Source organism: Mesocricetus auratus, unplaced genomic scaffold, assembly GCF_017639785.1.
Source record: "Mesocricetus auratus isolate SY011 unplaced genomic scaffold, BCM_Maur_2.0 Super-Scaffold_100004, whole genome shotgun sequence".
Taxonomy (NCBI): Eukaryota; Metazoa; Chordata; class Mammalia; order Rodentia; family Cricetidae; genus Mesocricetus; species Mesocricetus auratus.
Genome location: NW_024429189.1, coordinates 93,078,607 through 93,096,371, shown reverse-complemented (window position 1 = coordinate 93,096,371; position 17,765 = coordinate 93,078,607). Strand labels below are relative to the sequence as shown.

General features: G+C 41.3%; 1 protein-coding gene across 1 annotated transcript in view; it reads left to right on the top strand.

Moving 5' to 3' along the window:
• Positions 1-301: 301 nt before the first annotated feature.
• Positions 302-17,765, top strand: part of Atp8b4 (ATPase phospholipid transporting 8B4 (putative)) — a 177,856-nt gene continuing 160,392 nt past the window's right edge. Inside the window, exons 1-3 of the mRNA XM_021226305.2 lie at positions 302-424; positions 8,411-8,475; positions 13,996-14,054. Of these exons, the coding sequence (XP_021081964.2) occupies positions 8,445-8,475; positions 13,996-14,054 (90 nt within the window). The 5' untranslated portion in view covers positions 302-424; positions 8,411-8,444. The remainder of the gene's footprint in view (positions 425-8,410; positions 8,476-13,995; positions 14,055-17,765) is intronic.

Genomic DNA, 17,765 nt, shown 5'->3' with positions numbered 1-17,765 from the left:
AGTCTCTTGGGAGTCCCCTTTTGTTTTAAGCAGTTCTGCCTGGCTGTGGTAGCAGGCAACTGTAGGAGGAGATGCTCCTCAGAGCTCACACTCTTTCCAGGGAGTGCTCTGGCACCTGCTCCCCCACTTCCCCAGCAGTGGGGTGCTGCTCTCTTGAAGTGACAAAGTGACAACATCCTTTCTTGAAGACTGTTGATTCGGTTGTTACCCAGCAGCTTCCGGTTGTGGTATTGGTAAGCGGTCAATTTTTTTCTTTCTGTGAGTTGAGCTTTTCTAGGATGCCCCCAGAGAGTCAGTTTGTTTTCTCTAAGTCCTGGAGCTTTTGGTCCATCCCTGCCTGTGCACTGGTGTGCTCACCTTAGTTGATCCGTCCACAAGGCTGGGAAAACCCTTTCTTAGGGGAGAAGGTTAGGCCCAGATTGAGGTGAGTAGGTGGGGACCACTCTGCGATTAAGGAGACCAAATGGAGTTTTGCTCTGGGCTAGTTGAGACTTTCTTTCAAATTCCTGTTTTGCTGTTTTTTGTCTGTGTGGTTGAGGTTTAAGAAAATATTGTGTTATTTGTCTTGTCCTAGAAATAATTTTGGGGTCAATTAGTTGTGGATAAGGGATAGGACATTCTCTTTTCTTTGTGATTGAAATTTCGGATTTTTATTCTGTGAGCATCACATCTAAGTGTTAAATGGGAGCAGCATACAGAACTTCTTGGCTCTGGAGTGTTTGCTAGCAGGTTTCTTCTGCACAGCTTGAGGTCCTGTTTATTCTATGATTAATTCGTACTTCAGATGTATGTTCACACTGGCCTGTGTTTCTGAGGCTCCAGGGATAGATTTCCAGTGCTAGAATCTGTTTGAAGAGAAAAATTGATCCTTTCGCTGTTTTGCTCATAGACATGAAAGTGTTTCAGGTCTCAGGTTAGCAGCGAGCTGTTTGAAGAAAAAAAGAAGCTGGTGAGAAGAGTTGCCTGGGGATTGAAGTATTTTAAGAACAGGATGAGGAAATACAGGGGTTGATGTGGGGTACAAATGCCTGTGCCCATGAGCCTGCCCTTCTCTCAGATGTGGTTGCATGCCAGTCTCCACTGGAGATGAGAACTCAGAGAGATTTTGAGCAGCCCTATTTACTAAAGTGTTTTATATTGTTTGATATTGTATGAATAAATCTTTAAAAATGGAACAAGTGATGTTTTGTGCCTTGGGAGACTTTGTGTGTATGTGTGCTTGAGCACATGAGTATTTTGTTCATGTGCAGTCACACAGAAGTTTTCATTAGTAGATGATTAATATTTGAAGTAAAACATTTTCTCCCCTTCCTTCCTTCCTTCCTTCCTTCCTTCCTTCCTTCCTTCCTTCCTTCCTTCCTTCCTTCCTTCCTCCCTTCCTTCCTTCCTTCCTGCCTTCCCTCCTCCATTCCTTCCTTCCTCCCTTCCTTCCTTCCTTCCTGCCTTCCCTCCTCCATTCCTCCCTTCCTCCCTCCCTCCTTCCCTCTCTCTTTCCTTCCTTCCTTTTTTTCCTTCTTTCTTTCTTTTTTTTTTTTTTGAGACAGAGTCTTACTATGTAGCTCAAGTAGCCTGGATGTTGTTATGTGGGCTAAACTGGCCTTGAACTCACAGAAATCAACCTGCCATGCCCTGTGCTGAGATTCAAGGTGTAGGCCACACTTCCTTCCCCTTCCCTCTCCCTCCCTCCCTCCCTCCCTCCCTCCCTCCCTCCCTCCCTCCCTCCCTCCCTCCCTTCCTCCCTCCCTCTCTCCCTCCCTTCCTGGTACTGGGGGTCCTTGAGCTGGCAAGGTTGACTACAGCTTGATGGCCAGGCCTTCTTTCTATGGGAGAGAGGATCTGTGAGACTTTTGCTTCTAAGCTCTGGGAGTCTGGGGCCTGAGGGAGACAAGAGACAGCTAGTGAGGAGGCGGTGAGAAGAAAAGGCTTGTTCCTTCACCCATCCTCCTAGTTTTCCAGCTTCAGGCCTTACTGCCTGAAGGTAGATTTTCAAGGTTCACCCAAGTACACACCTGGGATACAAACCACCTAAGGAACAAGAGGAAGAAAACCTAGGGAAACAAGTAGAGGAAATTGAGAGATTTGAAAGGAGAGAGGCTGGGGAGTGGGCTGGAGAGGAGTAAGTGGGAGGGGAGCACATTTGGGGCAGGAACTTCCGATTAACAGGAGGAGGAAGCCAGTGTGGAATCCAAGTTCCTGACTCAGAGGTTAAATCTTAGGAACCAGGTGGCCTCACTTGACTTTTCTCTAGGTCCATCAGACCAAGGCTTACTGAGATTCACCCTGGCTTTGTAGTCACACAGTAGGAAAAGCAAGAGTCTCAGACATCAGAGGACAAGCTTCTAAACACCTGCCTCCTGGCTCCAAACAGACTGGCCACTTATGGCCAGAAAAGACCTTTTGTCTTGTGGACTTTGCACAACACTTTAGTAGGACACCAGAAGCAGACAAACACTAGTTCAGGACTTGAAAGATACACAGCAAGAATGGCAATTTATTAGTTTAAAACATGTAATACAACCACTGAGAGGACCAGATGTTCACTTTAGCATGACTAGTGTGTTCTTTCCCTGTAGGCAGGCTTCTGGGGGAAAGCGATTTATTACCAGCAGGTTGCTTGGTGAGTGTGGATTTGGAGCAAGGGAATTGCCTGTAATAACCTAATTGCTGAATGGACACCCATCATTAGAAGGAATTTCCAGTTTAATCCTTACAGCCTGGGTTCAGGTGACTCCGTGCTTTAAGCTAATTAAAGTCACCTGAACCCAGGCGTGCCCATTTTACCTTGAGGGGAGACCTCCTTTTCCAACAGCAATATGGACAAGACTCCCTCCTTCCACACAGATGCCTTCCTAGGTGTCTTGTTTAGTCATCATTTCAGTTAAGAAGTCTTTTCCTCTGCATCAGTTGGCATCTCCCTTTGATTTCTTTATTTGTGACCAAGATTCAAAACCTGAACTTGAAATGGAAAGAGAAGGGCTAGCGGTACAGCTCAGGGTTTAAAAAAAAAAGCATATATGTCAAAGAAGGAAAATATTTTTGCAAGTGAAACTTTGAGTTTTTAAAAAATATACTTACTTAATTTTTAAATGAATATACATATACATGTTACCTTTCTACTCTATTTTCCTGCTTCTCTTTCTTTCACTCATATGTATATATACATGTGTACCTACTGATATCAATCTTCCATCTACTATCTCTCTATCTCCAGTTATCTGTTTGAGTTAGCTGTCTAAATTCATCTTCTATCTACATACGTATCTCTATCAATCATCTATCTATATGCCACCTATTTATCAATCATCTACTTATCTACTGATATCTACTGGGGTATTTATCTATTCTAATCTGTCTAGCTATTGCCTATTCATCTATAAATCATTTCTATGTTTCTAGAGCTTCTGCAGGAGGGAACCTTTATATGAGATAAGCCAAGGGTAAGACATAATCTATCCCACAATAAAATACATTTTATTTCTATGATTTAGGGTAGTTTTAAAAAGGGGAACATACTTATGTTACTCTCATTTACCCAGTGGTTTATAAGTGGCTGGATTTCAGAATTTCAAGTTCCTACTTCTAGGACTAGAGTTTATTTCTCACAAACTTCTGTCACCTGATTGTGTTCATTCAAACATCTAGTGATCCAAAGTTCAACAAAAGATGACTTTTCTTTACTCTGACACCCTCTGAGGTGGAACAAGTGTCATGTAGGGAATTTTGGAGGGTTGATAACTGTGCAAGAACAGAAAAAAAAAAGCCTTGGGCTGGTTTGCTGGTTCAGTGGCTAAAGCGCTTGCTGTGTAAACAAGGGGACGTGAGTTTGAATCCTCAGAGCTCACAGGAAGCCTGGGGTGGTGGTATGTACCTGTAGTTCCAGTGTTCCTATGGGAAGACAGAGGGTGAAGGCAGCCCAGCTAGCATAGTTAATGCAGTGGTGGATAAGAGTCCCTGCATCAGTCAAGATGGAAGGCCAGGACCAGCACCAGAGGATGTCCTATGATGTCCACAAGTGCACCATGCTACATTCATACTCATGTGCATAAACAAACACACACACACACACACACACACACACACACACACACACACACACACACACACACATTACCAAAAGAGAATGAAGGTGTTTCATCTCTCTTGCCGGCCTCCATCCTTCTATACACCAATATCTCCTAAACACCCTTACCCCAGACAAGGAAGAACATTTAAGGATGAGAACATTTTGGTGAGGAATAGGAAGAGTGTTATAGGCATTTTAATGTGGTATTGAGGGAAATCTTATTTCTTTCAATTTTGACAGAAATCTGCTGCAGTGGCCCCAATCTTCCATAAAACATGCTTGCATGACCATTGATTGTTACAAGGAAAAGACTGGATTGGTAGGAATGGGGGCTTTAAAGTAAATTTTTTCTTTTCTCATTGTATTGTTTTAGAGATTAGAAAGCCTTTGAGTAAGATTGCTATTTAGAAAAAAAGTTTCTAGAAATCATACAGAAGTAGTTTAATTCATGCAGCAATGATGATGTTATACTCGAGTTATGGAATAGAAAATACTTCTGTAAATTTAAGAATGTTTAAAGTTCAGTATCTTCAAAATAAATGGCTCCAAAGACACTTTAGTAGTGGGTAGTGACAAGTTGAAAGTGAAAACCTAAGAGTGGTATGAAATAAAGAAATCTAGGAGTGATACGGCATTCTTTCAAGCCTTATCCTCTGGGAGTTTTTGGAAATGAGAGGAATGTGCAGAAAGATCTAAAATAAAAGAAAAGTTACATGGCCATTTTACCATAGTTTGTTTTACAGTCCCCAAATGCATTTAGCTTCATCTTTAACACTGGTTATCAGTCAGTGTTTTTCTCTGCCCTGTCTAACAAACCAATAAGTGATTGGTCCCATGAAAACAGAACATGCTGATTTATTCCCTAGAGAGAATTTTCATGTCTTAACAAGTTGGCTTAGACTTGTTGATTAGCCTCCCTCTTCTGGCCAGATGGGGCCACCAGAAGTACCAGATGCCGTCCTGATAGGTTTCATGTGTTCTCCCTGCAAACACCATTTAATCTCTGCTCTGACCCCTTTTTGGTGACTCTCTTGTGAAACAAAGAAGTGACAATGAAAAAGCTGTATATGGTAGAAATACCTGTAATCCCAGCAACTAGAAAGCTGAGGCAGGTGGGCTGCTGTGAGTTTGAGGCTGGCCTGGGATATATAGCAAGTGACAGGTCTTCCGGCTCTGAATCAAAATAGATAAATAAATAAAGAAATAAGAAGAAAATCTTTCATGGGTGAGGACTGCTTTTGTCTCATTTTCCCACAGGGAAGGCTTACATAAAAAATATCCTTTGTGTCCTATTGGAGATAGTCATTACCTTCAGTTGTGTTCCCAACAGCGAGACCACCAGGCTGTAACAGTGCCAAACCTGTGACTACACAGATGCCCCTGGTTAAAACCAGAGATTCACAAGAAAAAAGAAGCATGGCCATGAGAAGGAGGGGAGGAGGGGAGAAGGGAAGGGGACAGGAAGGGAGGATGGCAGGGGTGAGAAGGAGATAAGGGAAAGTTGCGGGTGAGAGTCAACCAAATGTTCTACACACATTTATGCTGTTGTCAAAGAACAAATTTACCAATAAGTGAATCATCTTTTAGCTGCAGTGCCCCATTTCACCCTCCGAGATCTGGCCACTTCTCACTTCTTTCTCCTGCTCTTCAATTTGCCTTAACACCAAACGCTTGTTCCTAAGTGTTCCTCCTCAACTGCAGTGAGGGTGTTTAGGAGATGGTGGTGTATAGAAGGACAGGGCCCAGCAAGAGAGCTAAAATACCACTAAAACCTCAGGAACCCCAAACAGGGATGGCAGGTGGAAGCTGTTCTGGTGCTTGAGTCTTAGAAAGGATAGTCACTAAAAGAGGAGGGTCTTCTAGCTCCTGCGTGTCCATGCTTCATTGCCTAGGGAAACAGAAGGCATCATGCATTTATACTCAGTAGACACATTGAGTAGGACTGTGAGCCAGGCATGTGTCAGATGTCAGGGACACAACTATGGATCAGATGAGGAGGTTCCTGTCCTACTGGAGTTTGTAAAGTAATGAGAAGACTGATAAGGTAGACAAATAGAGTCTAGAGTGCCATCGACTCTGAGATGAACAGTGTCAGGTTTTGTGGAACATGTAGGAAGTGACCCCACCTCTGATTTCAGAGGGTCACTGAAGGTCTCTTGGAGGAAGTGTCATATGAGTTGATATATGAGTCGAAAAGGTGGGGCTGTAGTTACATGGCTTTAAATATTGGTAAGAGGATTGGTAAAGGTCTCCAAATGGAAAATAAACTGAGTATTTCTGAAGTTCAGACACAAGGAGTGAAAAGAAGTTTGGGGGCAGTGAAGGAGGAAGGAGAAACCAGGTAAGAAACATGGGCAGAGACGAGGCCTCAACTGTCATGTTAAATTTTCTTCCCTAAGGCTAATGTGAGCTGTTCTGGGTTTCTTAGCAGGGTCATGACATGACATGAAATGACACCATTCCCCTTTAATGAAGTGGTCTGTAGTTTTTATGTGAACTCTGGCCTATGACTTCCCAAGTCTGGGCCAAGACAGACCTGTGAGGATAACCACAGAGGAAGAATGGTCTGTGGTCAGCCAAAATGTCCTAGGTATCCCTCACTGCCTAGACAGGGATGTGGGTAGCGAGTGGGCAGCCTTGTAGCTGATGGCATGGAAGGTGTTCAAGAGGCAATGGGGGAGTTTCTGATAGGTTATATTTGAGAATTACTCCTGCTTCTGCTTCTGGTAGCACATAGCAGCAATAACCAACCTTCCCTCTTAGACTCATCAGTTTTGCAGTGTCTCTTTTTGTCAGGCACATCAAGGGTGATAACAAGAAAACAAATTGATGGTTTCCGGAGTTTTGGACACTGAGGGATCCATATTAGAACTGTGGGTGTTGATGCACTTCCTTTTAAATGTCTTTTCTTGTAACTGCTAAGCCAAATACACCATCCTTCCCCTTATTTGGTGTCTAGGTGGCTGACCACACAAAATTTCTTTAAATACACTTAGAACCTCTGCATATACCTTCTCTGGGCAGATACATCATCTTTCTTTATAACCAAAAGAATATCACTAATTTCATAAGTCTGCTTGCTCTGTCATGTGCTTGCAAAGCTGCCTGTGCACATTTCCATGGGTTATCATGGTTGTGTAATTTGTTGGTGCATTTTCTCCTGATAAAAAGAAAATGATGGTATTATTTTAGTGTTTTGGGTAACAACCGGGAGAAGATCACATGTATGAATAAGTAAGTGGAAAATTTTGGATTGCTCTTAGTTGCAGCCTGGTCAATGATTCCCTGTTACATGTAGCTCCCTCATTCAGGAGCAGGTACCTGCTCAGGCTGTGGGGAGGAATTATCAAGTACATTCCAGTGAAAGGCAGATGCTTGCACAGCCCCAAGAGATTCCAGTTGCTGATGATTGGGATGAATTAGAAGAATTGATTTTAATTTAACACTGAATCCAGTGCATATATATGCTTACCTGGGGTAGCCATAGGTCTTTATTGGGAAGTTCAAAGTTTCACTATGAAGTAATAATATATTCGACTCTGAGAAAAACCAACACTGAGGCAAATTAACAGGAATGAGGAAATGCTATGGACTTTGGTGGTGTCACAGATGACACCGGATCCTTGAGAATGAAGACCCAAAGAAAGATTCAGGGTGAACCATCCACTTTCATGGGCAACTTCAGTGAAGCAGAGAGGGTCATGCAGCTCTGTGATTGGACAGAAAAGGTCTGAGCCACCGAAAGATGATGCAGTGGAGGGGGCTGTAAGTCCAGATTCTTCTTGACTTTTATTTGTGACATTTCTTCTTCTAGGCTGTGGGAGTAGATCCTTTAGGGAATGGGGTGGTGGGGTCTTATGACCTTGAGTTAAAAATGTGTCAGAGGATTTATTCACAGACCGTTCTGTATAGAAATGTGATTGGAGTGTTTAGGGACAGTATGACCAGACTTGAGGGGAAGTGGCTCTGGGTTCTGTGACCTGCCCTAGGGAGGAGGGATTCTAACTTCTGAGTCTTTCTGGGCTGTAGGGGAGAGGAGATGAGGCATGAGGGCAGAGAGGGCAGAAGGAGGACACAGAGAAGCAGTGCTCCCAAAGCCTTCACTTGGAAATACGGTTTTCTGGTTCTCAATACATTTATAATACAAGCACATTTTTTATGGCAAAGAATTATGATTATCTGGTTAGATTTATGCATGTTAAACTCAACTTATTATTTTTTTATTATACCAGCAACATGCCATCTAAATTTGTGTAGAAACACGGTTGAAGAAGGTTAATGTAAAGATACTGGACATCTTTCAAATACTAAGGTGTGCTTCTCTCTCTCTCTCTTTTTCAAATGTAGGCCAGCGCTTGTACTGTGGTGAAAACCCAGTGGGATGATGTTATTCAATAAGAAGAAACTGCCTGGTAAGGCTTGCATTATTCAGATAACGCAAAACAATAGGGACTGTAGTCTTATTTTACATTGGAGGCTTGATTTATTCAGAAAAAACAACGTAGGTTTTAAGTTAAAAAAACTTTGACAGTTGTATATATCCATGCAACTCCTGAGGGCACATGAAACAAAATACAGAAGTTTCTAAGTCCCTTGTGTTGTTGTTGTCACCCTCTTGGACTCCCCAGCTGCCCTCTGATCTCTGTCAGTTTACTAGTCCCTATTTTAAGGTAACTATAAACGAAATCACCCAGCACATGCACATATTCTTTCATCATGAGTCTTTTGCTTAGTGTGAAAGTTTCACTGTATATCTGTGTGGCTGTGTCTATTTGTGGTTTGTTTGTCATTTTTCATTCCAAAGCAGTGTTTATTGCAAGAATACACAAATACTTAAAACTGAGTCCATGCAAGACAAATGAGCTTGGCCAAGGTAGCAGGAAACACAGATTTTTTTGTATGTATGTCTATTTTAGTAATAAGTCTCCTGAAAATAGGTTGAGAATAGCTTTTCTATACTCAATATTTGAGATCAGAAGTACTTCTAGGGTTTAGACTTCATACTCTTTTTTAGGTTTTAGATTTTTGAAATATTTGCATAGATCTTTTCCAGTTGAGTACTCCTATCCTGGAAATGCAAAATCTGAGAGTCTCCAAAAATCTGAAACTTTTAAATATCATGTCAATTCTCAAACAGTTTGAGATTTTAGGGCCTTTTGTGCTTCAGAATTTCAGGCTTGGGTGCTCAACTTGCAATAGTAATGGCATTCCAGGTTCAGAGAGGGTCCTGGTCAGGGTTCTGTGACTGTGAAGAGACACTATGACCACAGCAGCTTTTATAAAGGAAAGTGTTTTAGTGGGGCTGGCCTCAGAGGTTGAGTCCAGGGAGCATGGTGGCACACAGGCAGATGTGGGGAGGGATGCAGGAGATCAGAGTTCTGCATCCAGATCCATAGGTAGCAGGAAAGAGAGAGCCACTGGGCCTTGCCTTGGGCTTTTGAAGCTTCAAAGCATACTCTCCGTGACACACTTCCTCCAATAAGGCCACACCTCGTGACCCTTCTCAAGTAGTGCCATTCCGTGATTACTAAGATTTCATATACATGAGTCTGTGTGGGCTGTTCTTACTTAAAGCACCACAGAGAATATTATTTTTTCATTTCATCTCTAGTCAGTCAAAAACTACTATGTAGTTTTTATTTCAGTGGACATTCTACATTTTTTTTTACAAGACAGGGTTTCTCTGTATTGTTTTGGAGGCTGTCCTGGAACTTGCTCTGTAGACCAGGCTGGCCTCGAACTCACAGAGATCCGCCTTCATCTGCCTCTTGAGTGCTGGGATTAAAGGTGTGCACCACCAACGCCCGGCTTTTTGTTTGTTTGTTTTTTCGTTTTTGACATTCTACATCTTATTACTAAGATTTTCTTCATTTTGTGACCCTAGGTTTTAAAGGTAAAAGGTTGAATTTGAGTTTATTCAATGCTCTCTCTCTCCTTTTGACAACTTTTCTGGCAGGTGCTTGGATTCTGCATCTGTAGTTATTTCATGATGCATGATTTCCCTTGTAGGACACATTGCATTGTTCAGCCTCACAATGAGGGGAACTGTGTCCCAGTGTAGTGTCTCTCTGAAGGCTTTATTCATGCCCTCTGTAGGGGGATTTGTTGACATTCTTCTCATCTTTTTTTCATTGTCATATGAAAGTCTTTATATAAATTGTTGGTACAAGCTTTACAGTGTAAACATAAGGTCAACTAGCTCGAATGTGGCTGCTTCTAACAAGACCTGGTGTTGAAAGTCTTTGCTATGTTAAGACTGTGTTCCAAGACTCAGGCCTGATTCTATTGATATTTGAAACAATTTCTGTGTACACATGAATGTAGGCATGGAAAAGTAGGCACAATTTTATAAGTTTAAGCGAGGAGGGAGAGGAAGAAAAAGAGGGTAATGGATGGGCTGTATCCCGAGCAGGGGATTCCTGGTGAGATGCAGCTGAATTTGATGAAAGAGGCTTATACCTACTCTTTCTGTTCTTGAACCTGACATAAATCAATTTGTCCTTTCCTAGCCACCTTTGCAAAGTACCAGTCGCCATCTCCTTATTCTCACTAATGCCATCAAGTTTCACACACGAACCCTAAGCTGTCTGTGATATGTCATTGTCTGATGACTTTGGGACCATACAGCTAAGTGTCTGAATGCTGTCTTCAAAACCACATTGGGCAAATGAGAGAAATGCAGGGTAGGCAATTGAAGAACAGTTGTGTTTATTAATTCTGTGCAAACTCATGGGTCCCAGGGGGCCTTCTACTTTTCCCAGAGCTCCTGCTCTCATCAAGTAGTGAACAGCACTAAGTGGTTAAGATCTGCTCACAGACAAACTGGCTAAACGAAGAGGCGTATGTGGCTTGTGCTCTTTTCCTGACTGAAGTGAGAGATGGTCAATTTGTAATTTGTTGTGCACTATGATGGAAAAGAGCCCAGATTAGGGAGAAGTGAGCACTGCCTTCAGGGACCTGAAGCAGAGTCAATGATCACTCACCAATTTTCACTAGAAATGTTCGTAAAATTACTTCAAGACTCTCTTGGGAAGTAATACAAACATTTGGATGATTCTCTCCCTTTACCTATTTCATGTTAGTTTTTAAAAAAGATTTTCGTATGCATTTCATATTGTTTGAGAATTTCATACATGCATATAAATCTCATATTTTTTCTGTTTAAAAAGTGCTTCCAATACATTTTCTAGTTAAATGATAACCACACAAAGTGGTGATACTTCCCTGAGAAGCCACTGTTAAGGAGAGGCTCTCAGCTGACGTGCTTCTGCTGCAGTTGTGGGGCTCAGCCTTTGCCTCAGCATCTCTCCCCTCCACGTTTGCAGGCTTTTCTTTTCTGTTTTAAAAATCTAACTTTCATTTTATGAGACCTAAAATCTTGTGTGCAGGAAATAGCATCTTAATTGTAGCATTGTAGTTAAGTGTTCTTAGCAAATAATGTTTTAGAAGTCCCTTTCCCCTTCTACATTTGTGTCTTAAGTGATTGGACAATACTTTTGGATGTATTACATGTGTGTTGTCCCTCTTCCACTTCCAAACATAGTGAAATAGGTTTTTTTTCTTTGCTTTTTGAGACCAGGCTTCTCTGTGTAGCCCTAGCTGTCCTGAAACTCACTCTGTAGACCAGGCTGGCCTTGAACTCACAAAGATGCTCTTCACTTTGCCTCTTGAGTGTTGGAATTAAATGTGTGTGCCACCACTGCCTGACAGTTTTTTTTAAACTAAAAGTGGACTTAGTAAATTATTAGCCCCACCAGATAATTACTTTTGGGGAGTGGAGTAGGCTTGTCCACTATAAGCTAATCATCCCTAGACAAGGTTAACAGTGATTGTCACTGTTCTAAGGGACCATTTGCTATCCTTATTTGGTCCCTGTGGAGAATGTGGCAAGCACAGAGCACAGACATAGGTGTTCTTTGAGCACGTCATTGCTAATCTACTTGTTTGAGGGAATCAAATGTTGTTGACCTTGCAAATGGGGGACTGAAGGTTATTTCTCTATCTTTTTCTGTTTTAAAGATTTATTAATTTTTTATTATACGCACACTCCACATATACAATAATAAATAAAAACTTAAAAAACAATAGACACCCAGTTTCTTTGTAGACCCCGGGCTCACCTTGAGCAGGTGTGTAGGTCACTGCTTTGGTTGATAATCACCCTTGCTTCTGTATCTTCTATACACAATCTCGCTGTTGGATTTTAAGTAGTTATCATTATTTTTGCTGTAAATTTTTAAGTGATTGGCATGGAGATGAGCTTCTATGGAGACCTGCAAGTCCATTTTACTGAATTCTGATTGGAATCTGGTGGACCTTTCTCTTTGAAGACTGACATCCCCTCCCCACCGAGAATTTTGGGGAAAAAGTTTTTACAACTTTTACATGTGATGTCTGACACTTTCTTCCTCTCCGGAACTGTCAACTTATTTCGTTTCTCGAAAGCACTCTTCTCTGTCCTCTTCCTTAAGAACATGTCTCTCACTGCTTGGCTACTCATTTTACAACTCTGTCCTTCATTTGGAGAACTGAGAATCAGTTCTTGAGAAATCAAGGGGCCCTCAAGCCAGGCGGGTAAGTCATTTACTACGCAAGTACACTATTGACCTCTGGCAACTACTTTGCAGACTGTCCCCACAGCTTTCAATATTTGATCTCAAGCCCTTAATATTATTGCAGTAGCTTTCCAGTAAACACAAGACAGAGGCATGTCACCTTACTCTAGAAGATTCATGGCCATTTTCCTGGGCACCATCTTTTCTTTGACAATTTTAATTTCTGCATTGCCACAAAATTTGGGCTCAGAAGAGATTAACTTACTGACTATGTCTATTGAGGTCTTTTAATCATGTGATGTGCCTTTTAGAAATGCCACCTTTTGGTCTGTGGCTGTAAAGCATAAGCTCAGTGACTTAAATGAACAATTCTATATGTTTTTATTTGCCTGTGCTGTATTTTGTGCTTTTTTATGTGAAAAAAAATCATTTTCAAGGTAAGTTTGGCTTTTAGTGGGTCTTTCTCTTTTGGAAATGGTATGAAGTTAAGAGTAAGGCTTTTTGTGAAGCTGAATGATATACAAATTAGAGAAATACAATGTTTTATTTTATGGATTTCATTAAAAAGACTTTGGGTGCCCATCCCACAATGAGAGATACTGTCTCAGCCTGGACTCTTGGGGGAAGGCCTAGGCCCTACCCTGGATGAAATGACAGACTATGGACAACCCTCATGGAGGGCCTCACCCTCCCTGGGGAAAGGAATGGGGGTTGGGGGAGGAAGAATGGGGGGGTTGGTGGGAGCAGGGGAGGGAGAGGGAGCTGGGATTGACATGTGAAGTAACCTTGTTTCTAACTTAAATTTACAAATAAAAAGACAAAAAAGATAATCAAAAACAAGCTTTTAATTTTGAGACTTTCTTTTAACTTTTTAAAATGTGTGTGCATTCTTGTGTGTAAATGCAGGCACACAATGCCACAGTACCAATGAAGAGGTCACAGAACAGTTAGATGTTGGTCTTCTTTTCTACCCTGTTCGAGGCAGGGTCTTTGCTGATTTTTGTCTGTGTAAAGCAGGCTTGCCAGCCTGAGAGAGTCCAGGGATTCTCTGTCTTCACCTCTATACCTGTAGGAGTTTTGGGATTGTAGATGACCGTGCTGTTTGTCTACCTTTCACATGTGTTTGGGAATTCAAATTTAGGTCCTGCTGATTTTGAAGGTCCTTTGACCCAATAAATTACTTCCCCAGTCAATTTTCCTAGTTCTACTTAGAACTTTCCAACTGGTGTTCCGATGTTCAGGTTGGACAGAAACTAACACCCTTCAATTTCAAAGAAAAGTACTCAAAATCAAAGTAACCTCAGTGTTGTTACCTTAACAAGTTATGTTTCTGTGGGTTTATTGTTGAATTTCATATCTTATTTCTCTTTGTTTTAGAAGTAGAGCGGGTGGTGAAAGCCAATGACCGAGACTACAATGAGAAATTCCAGTATGCGGTGAGTGAACGTATAGCACAGGCCTGTTGTGGGAGGAACTTTGTTCAGTGCTAGCAGAGGGATTCATGCCTTTGTAGAACCTCATGATGATGAAAATCTCTCCTGTTGGCTCATCTTAAAAGCACGGTACCATGTGCTCGCACACACTTTTCTCTTCTGCTCTAATAGCTTGGTGGACATGGGAAGATGATAAAGTATATTCTTCCTCAACAATTCATTCTTAGTTCACTTTGCTGACCATTTAGGTAGTGTAATATGCTGGAAAATATGAAAATGGGCTAGGAAAGTATCAATTGATGGGAAAGTGAGGGTAGTGGCTCATGATGAGGGTAGGTAGTGATTGATGTGTTAAATTTGGAGTTTTTCTCTAAGTATTTTTTTGGGAAATGTGGGAAAGCTTATGATGGATAAGGTTCCTACGTGCTGAATGACTCTGTTCATAAGGTGAATAGTGGGAACCACTAGTTCAAATGTCCACACAGGCATTGCCCAGTGAGGGAGAGTTTTGGTCACTGAACACTTCAGTATTTTGTTCCTATTGGTGGGTCGAGTATATACATGTATGCATCAACACTGCAACTCCATGCTACTGGAGTGCTTAGCAGGGGCACCCAGCAGCTCTTCTTTTATTCCGTATGCTAGTCGTATAGACTCGTAATCATAATAGTGACTTTCTGTGTAGTTTTCCACACAAGGAGTCTGGATTTTTTTTTTCTGTGCCTGGTTTCTCATTGTGAAACAATATGTTACAACTCTTATTTTAGTCATCAATCTTATAAGTGTGATTAAGGCAATTTTGTCTTTGAAGGAAGGGATTGCTCTTTTTAAGATGATGGGCACAGTTCTTAGAATGGAAGAGAAGGGTAATGAATGCCTCTCTATGCAGTGTGAGCTTTGGGGGTTCCTATGGGGTGTGGATGGGATATGCTATTTGCCACAGTGGTGGTAACAAGATTTGGAGAAACTCATTAGCCTTGTGAACCACTTACAGAAGATGTCATGTTCAATAATGATCAACATGAGACACTGAAATTATAGAAGCTACTGATAAACTGTAGGTGATGCAGTTGTGGGGAAGGGAGGGTGTCACATGACAAGAGCATATCAGCTGTGGGAGTGGAACTTCCTTCCCAGATGAGCCAGTCTGAAAGAACACCAACTCACTGAGGTACCTCCCAGCTTCCTGTTCCATGCAAGGCACCACCAAGGGCAGGACATTTTTCATCAGCCTCTCTGTGGATTGTGGTAGACACATGGTTAACAGTGAGAGCAATAATGGCAACAATGGTAACAGTGACAGCTTAAACTCATGGTGCTTACCAAATGCAAGTTATTGTTGTAGGCATAATACTACACTATCATATTGGCATATGTGATCTTCCAACACTAAGTACTTTTGTTATCCTGTTTCATGGGAGAAGACATTGAGGCATGGGATGGTCCATTGAAGTGACTTTCACAAACTTACAAAGCTGGATAAGACCCATCAATCCTGCTGCATGTTAGGCAATTGGCATGTACTTCAGTCTTCCTGAACACCCATCCAGATGAAAGAAATGGGGCTCTGCCTAACCCATCGAACAATTCAAGGGCAGGAAGGCTGAGACTCCACACTTTGGCTCGTTTCCACAGTCTCTCTGACCCTGTCTATGATAACTTGTCACTCTTTTGAACACTCTCAGAAAGCACACAAACAGAAAAACAAGTGCAACAAAACAAAACAACATCAAGCCCTCTCCCCATCCAAGCAGGCCCCAATCTCCTCCTCTCCCTTTGAGTCTCCTGGCACGTTGGTAAGTTGTTTTATTTTATTTTACTAAAAAGTAGAATTAACTGTTTTCTTTTTTTGAGACAGGGTCTCATAATGTTAACACTGGCAAGTTAAAATATTTGTTTTTGGGAGGCTCTGGGAATTGAAATTTGGTCCATGATTGCACTCAGTAGTAGAGGGAGACCTTTACGAACTATGTCCACAACCTGATGAGCCAGATTTTTATACTCTACACACAAAGGAAGTTATAAAACAAGGCTTGGCTTCATTTTAGATCTGTACATGTGATTGGGGGAGAAAAATCATCTAAAGCTCAGATAAATGGTGCAAAGCCACAGGCATTAAGTATGCCTAGGCAAACTTTTCTCATCAAAGGTTGAAGGACAATATTTCAATACAGCAAGAAGAACCCTTGTTCACCAACAAACTGTAAACTATAAAGTGCATAACAAGACATAACCAAGGAATTGAAAGCAACTATAAGGCCCATTTGAGTTAAGAGATTTAGAATATAAACACAACGATTAATGCTTCTAACTTTTATTAATCAGTAAATCAGATATGATCTTGTGAGAATGGAAAGTTGGGAAATGTAAGAATCACTTGAGGAGTTTCAGACCAAGAAACACAGGATCAGAGAGAGGATAAAGCAGGTAAAGGCACTTGCTGCCAAGCCTGACAGCCTGAATTGCTCCCCAGGGATCCATGTGGTGGAAGAAGAGAATTGATTTCTGCAAATTATCTTCTGACTTCCACATGTGTATGTGCCCCTCTCCCCACAAATAAATAAATAAAATAAAAATTTGAGTATGCTAATGTTAAAAATGTTAAATTGTGTAAGTTAATCTAAACATCCAAAAACTTAAAGTGGATGGTAGAAATAATGAAGACACTTGTAGTTGTATTAAATTGTGATGTTGGGGGGGTGCTGAAGAGATGACTGTAAGGTTAAGAGCATTTGCTACTATTCCAGAGGACACACGTTTAGTCCCCAGCACCCACACACAGCTCACTAGAGCCTGTAAATCCTGCTCTAGGATATCTGCCACCAGAGACATCTGCATATGAGGCACATATTCACACACACACACACGAATAATAAAAAATAAAGTGTTGTGGTATTTAATGTACCTTTAAAATGTTATTTTATTAAAATATAACAACTATACATATTGTGTGCAATATGGTGCTCTCATTATGTAAACACTATATAATGATTATAATGATCTAATCAGTATATGATAATTAGCATATCAACCATCTTAAATTTTATCATTTCTTTACTGGACCACTGTGATTTTCTGTGTGTGTCTTAGTCAATGCGCCTCTCCAAGTACACATGCTGTGCCTGTGTTTCTCTGAGTCCCATTGTGAATAGATATATGATTCACTGTAATTTTTTAATTGAGATAAAGTGATTTTCTAGGTTCAGTATCCTAGTGTGCTTGCTCTCTACCTAGCAATGTGTATGTTGCTTTGCTTTACTTACCTTTCAAAGAATTATTGAGTTAGTGTCAAAACGGAATACAAAGCTCAAAGGCATTAAGAATATGTGAGGAAACTAGTATTGGTAGGGTGGTTTTAAGTGACCACAAAACACGTGGAAGGGGCTGGAATTATCCAACAAGGGGATAAAGATCCTGTTTCCCATCTTCAAGGAGGACATGCAATCTATGCAGAAAGAGAAGACCAGAACACGAGAATAAACCCGATAGTGAGAATGAATAGACGGTGCTAAATTCCAGTTGTGTTACATGGTGTATAATGTCAGGGAGAGGAGAACTCAATGTTAGTGAAGCGTTTGGAGGAAGCTTTGATGGAGGAAATGGGAAACGGTGCCAGTCTTCTGTGCTTATTTGGACTCACAGTGTTGGGAAGGACAGTGCTGAGCAAGGGTGAAGAACGCCATGTAAAATCCCTGTGCTTCAGGTTAAGTGAGA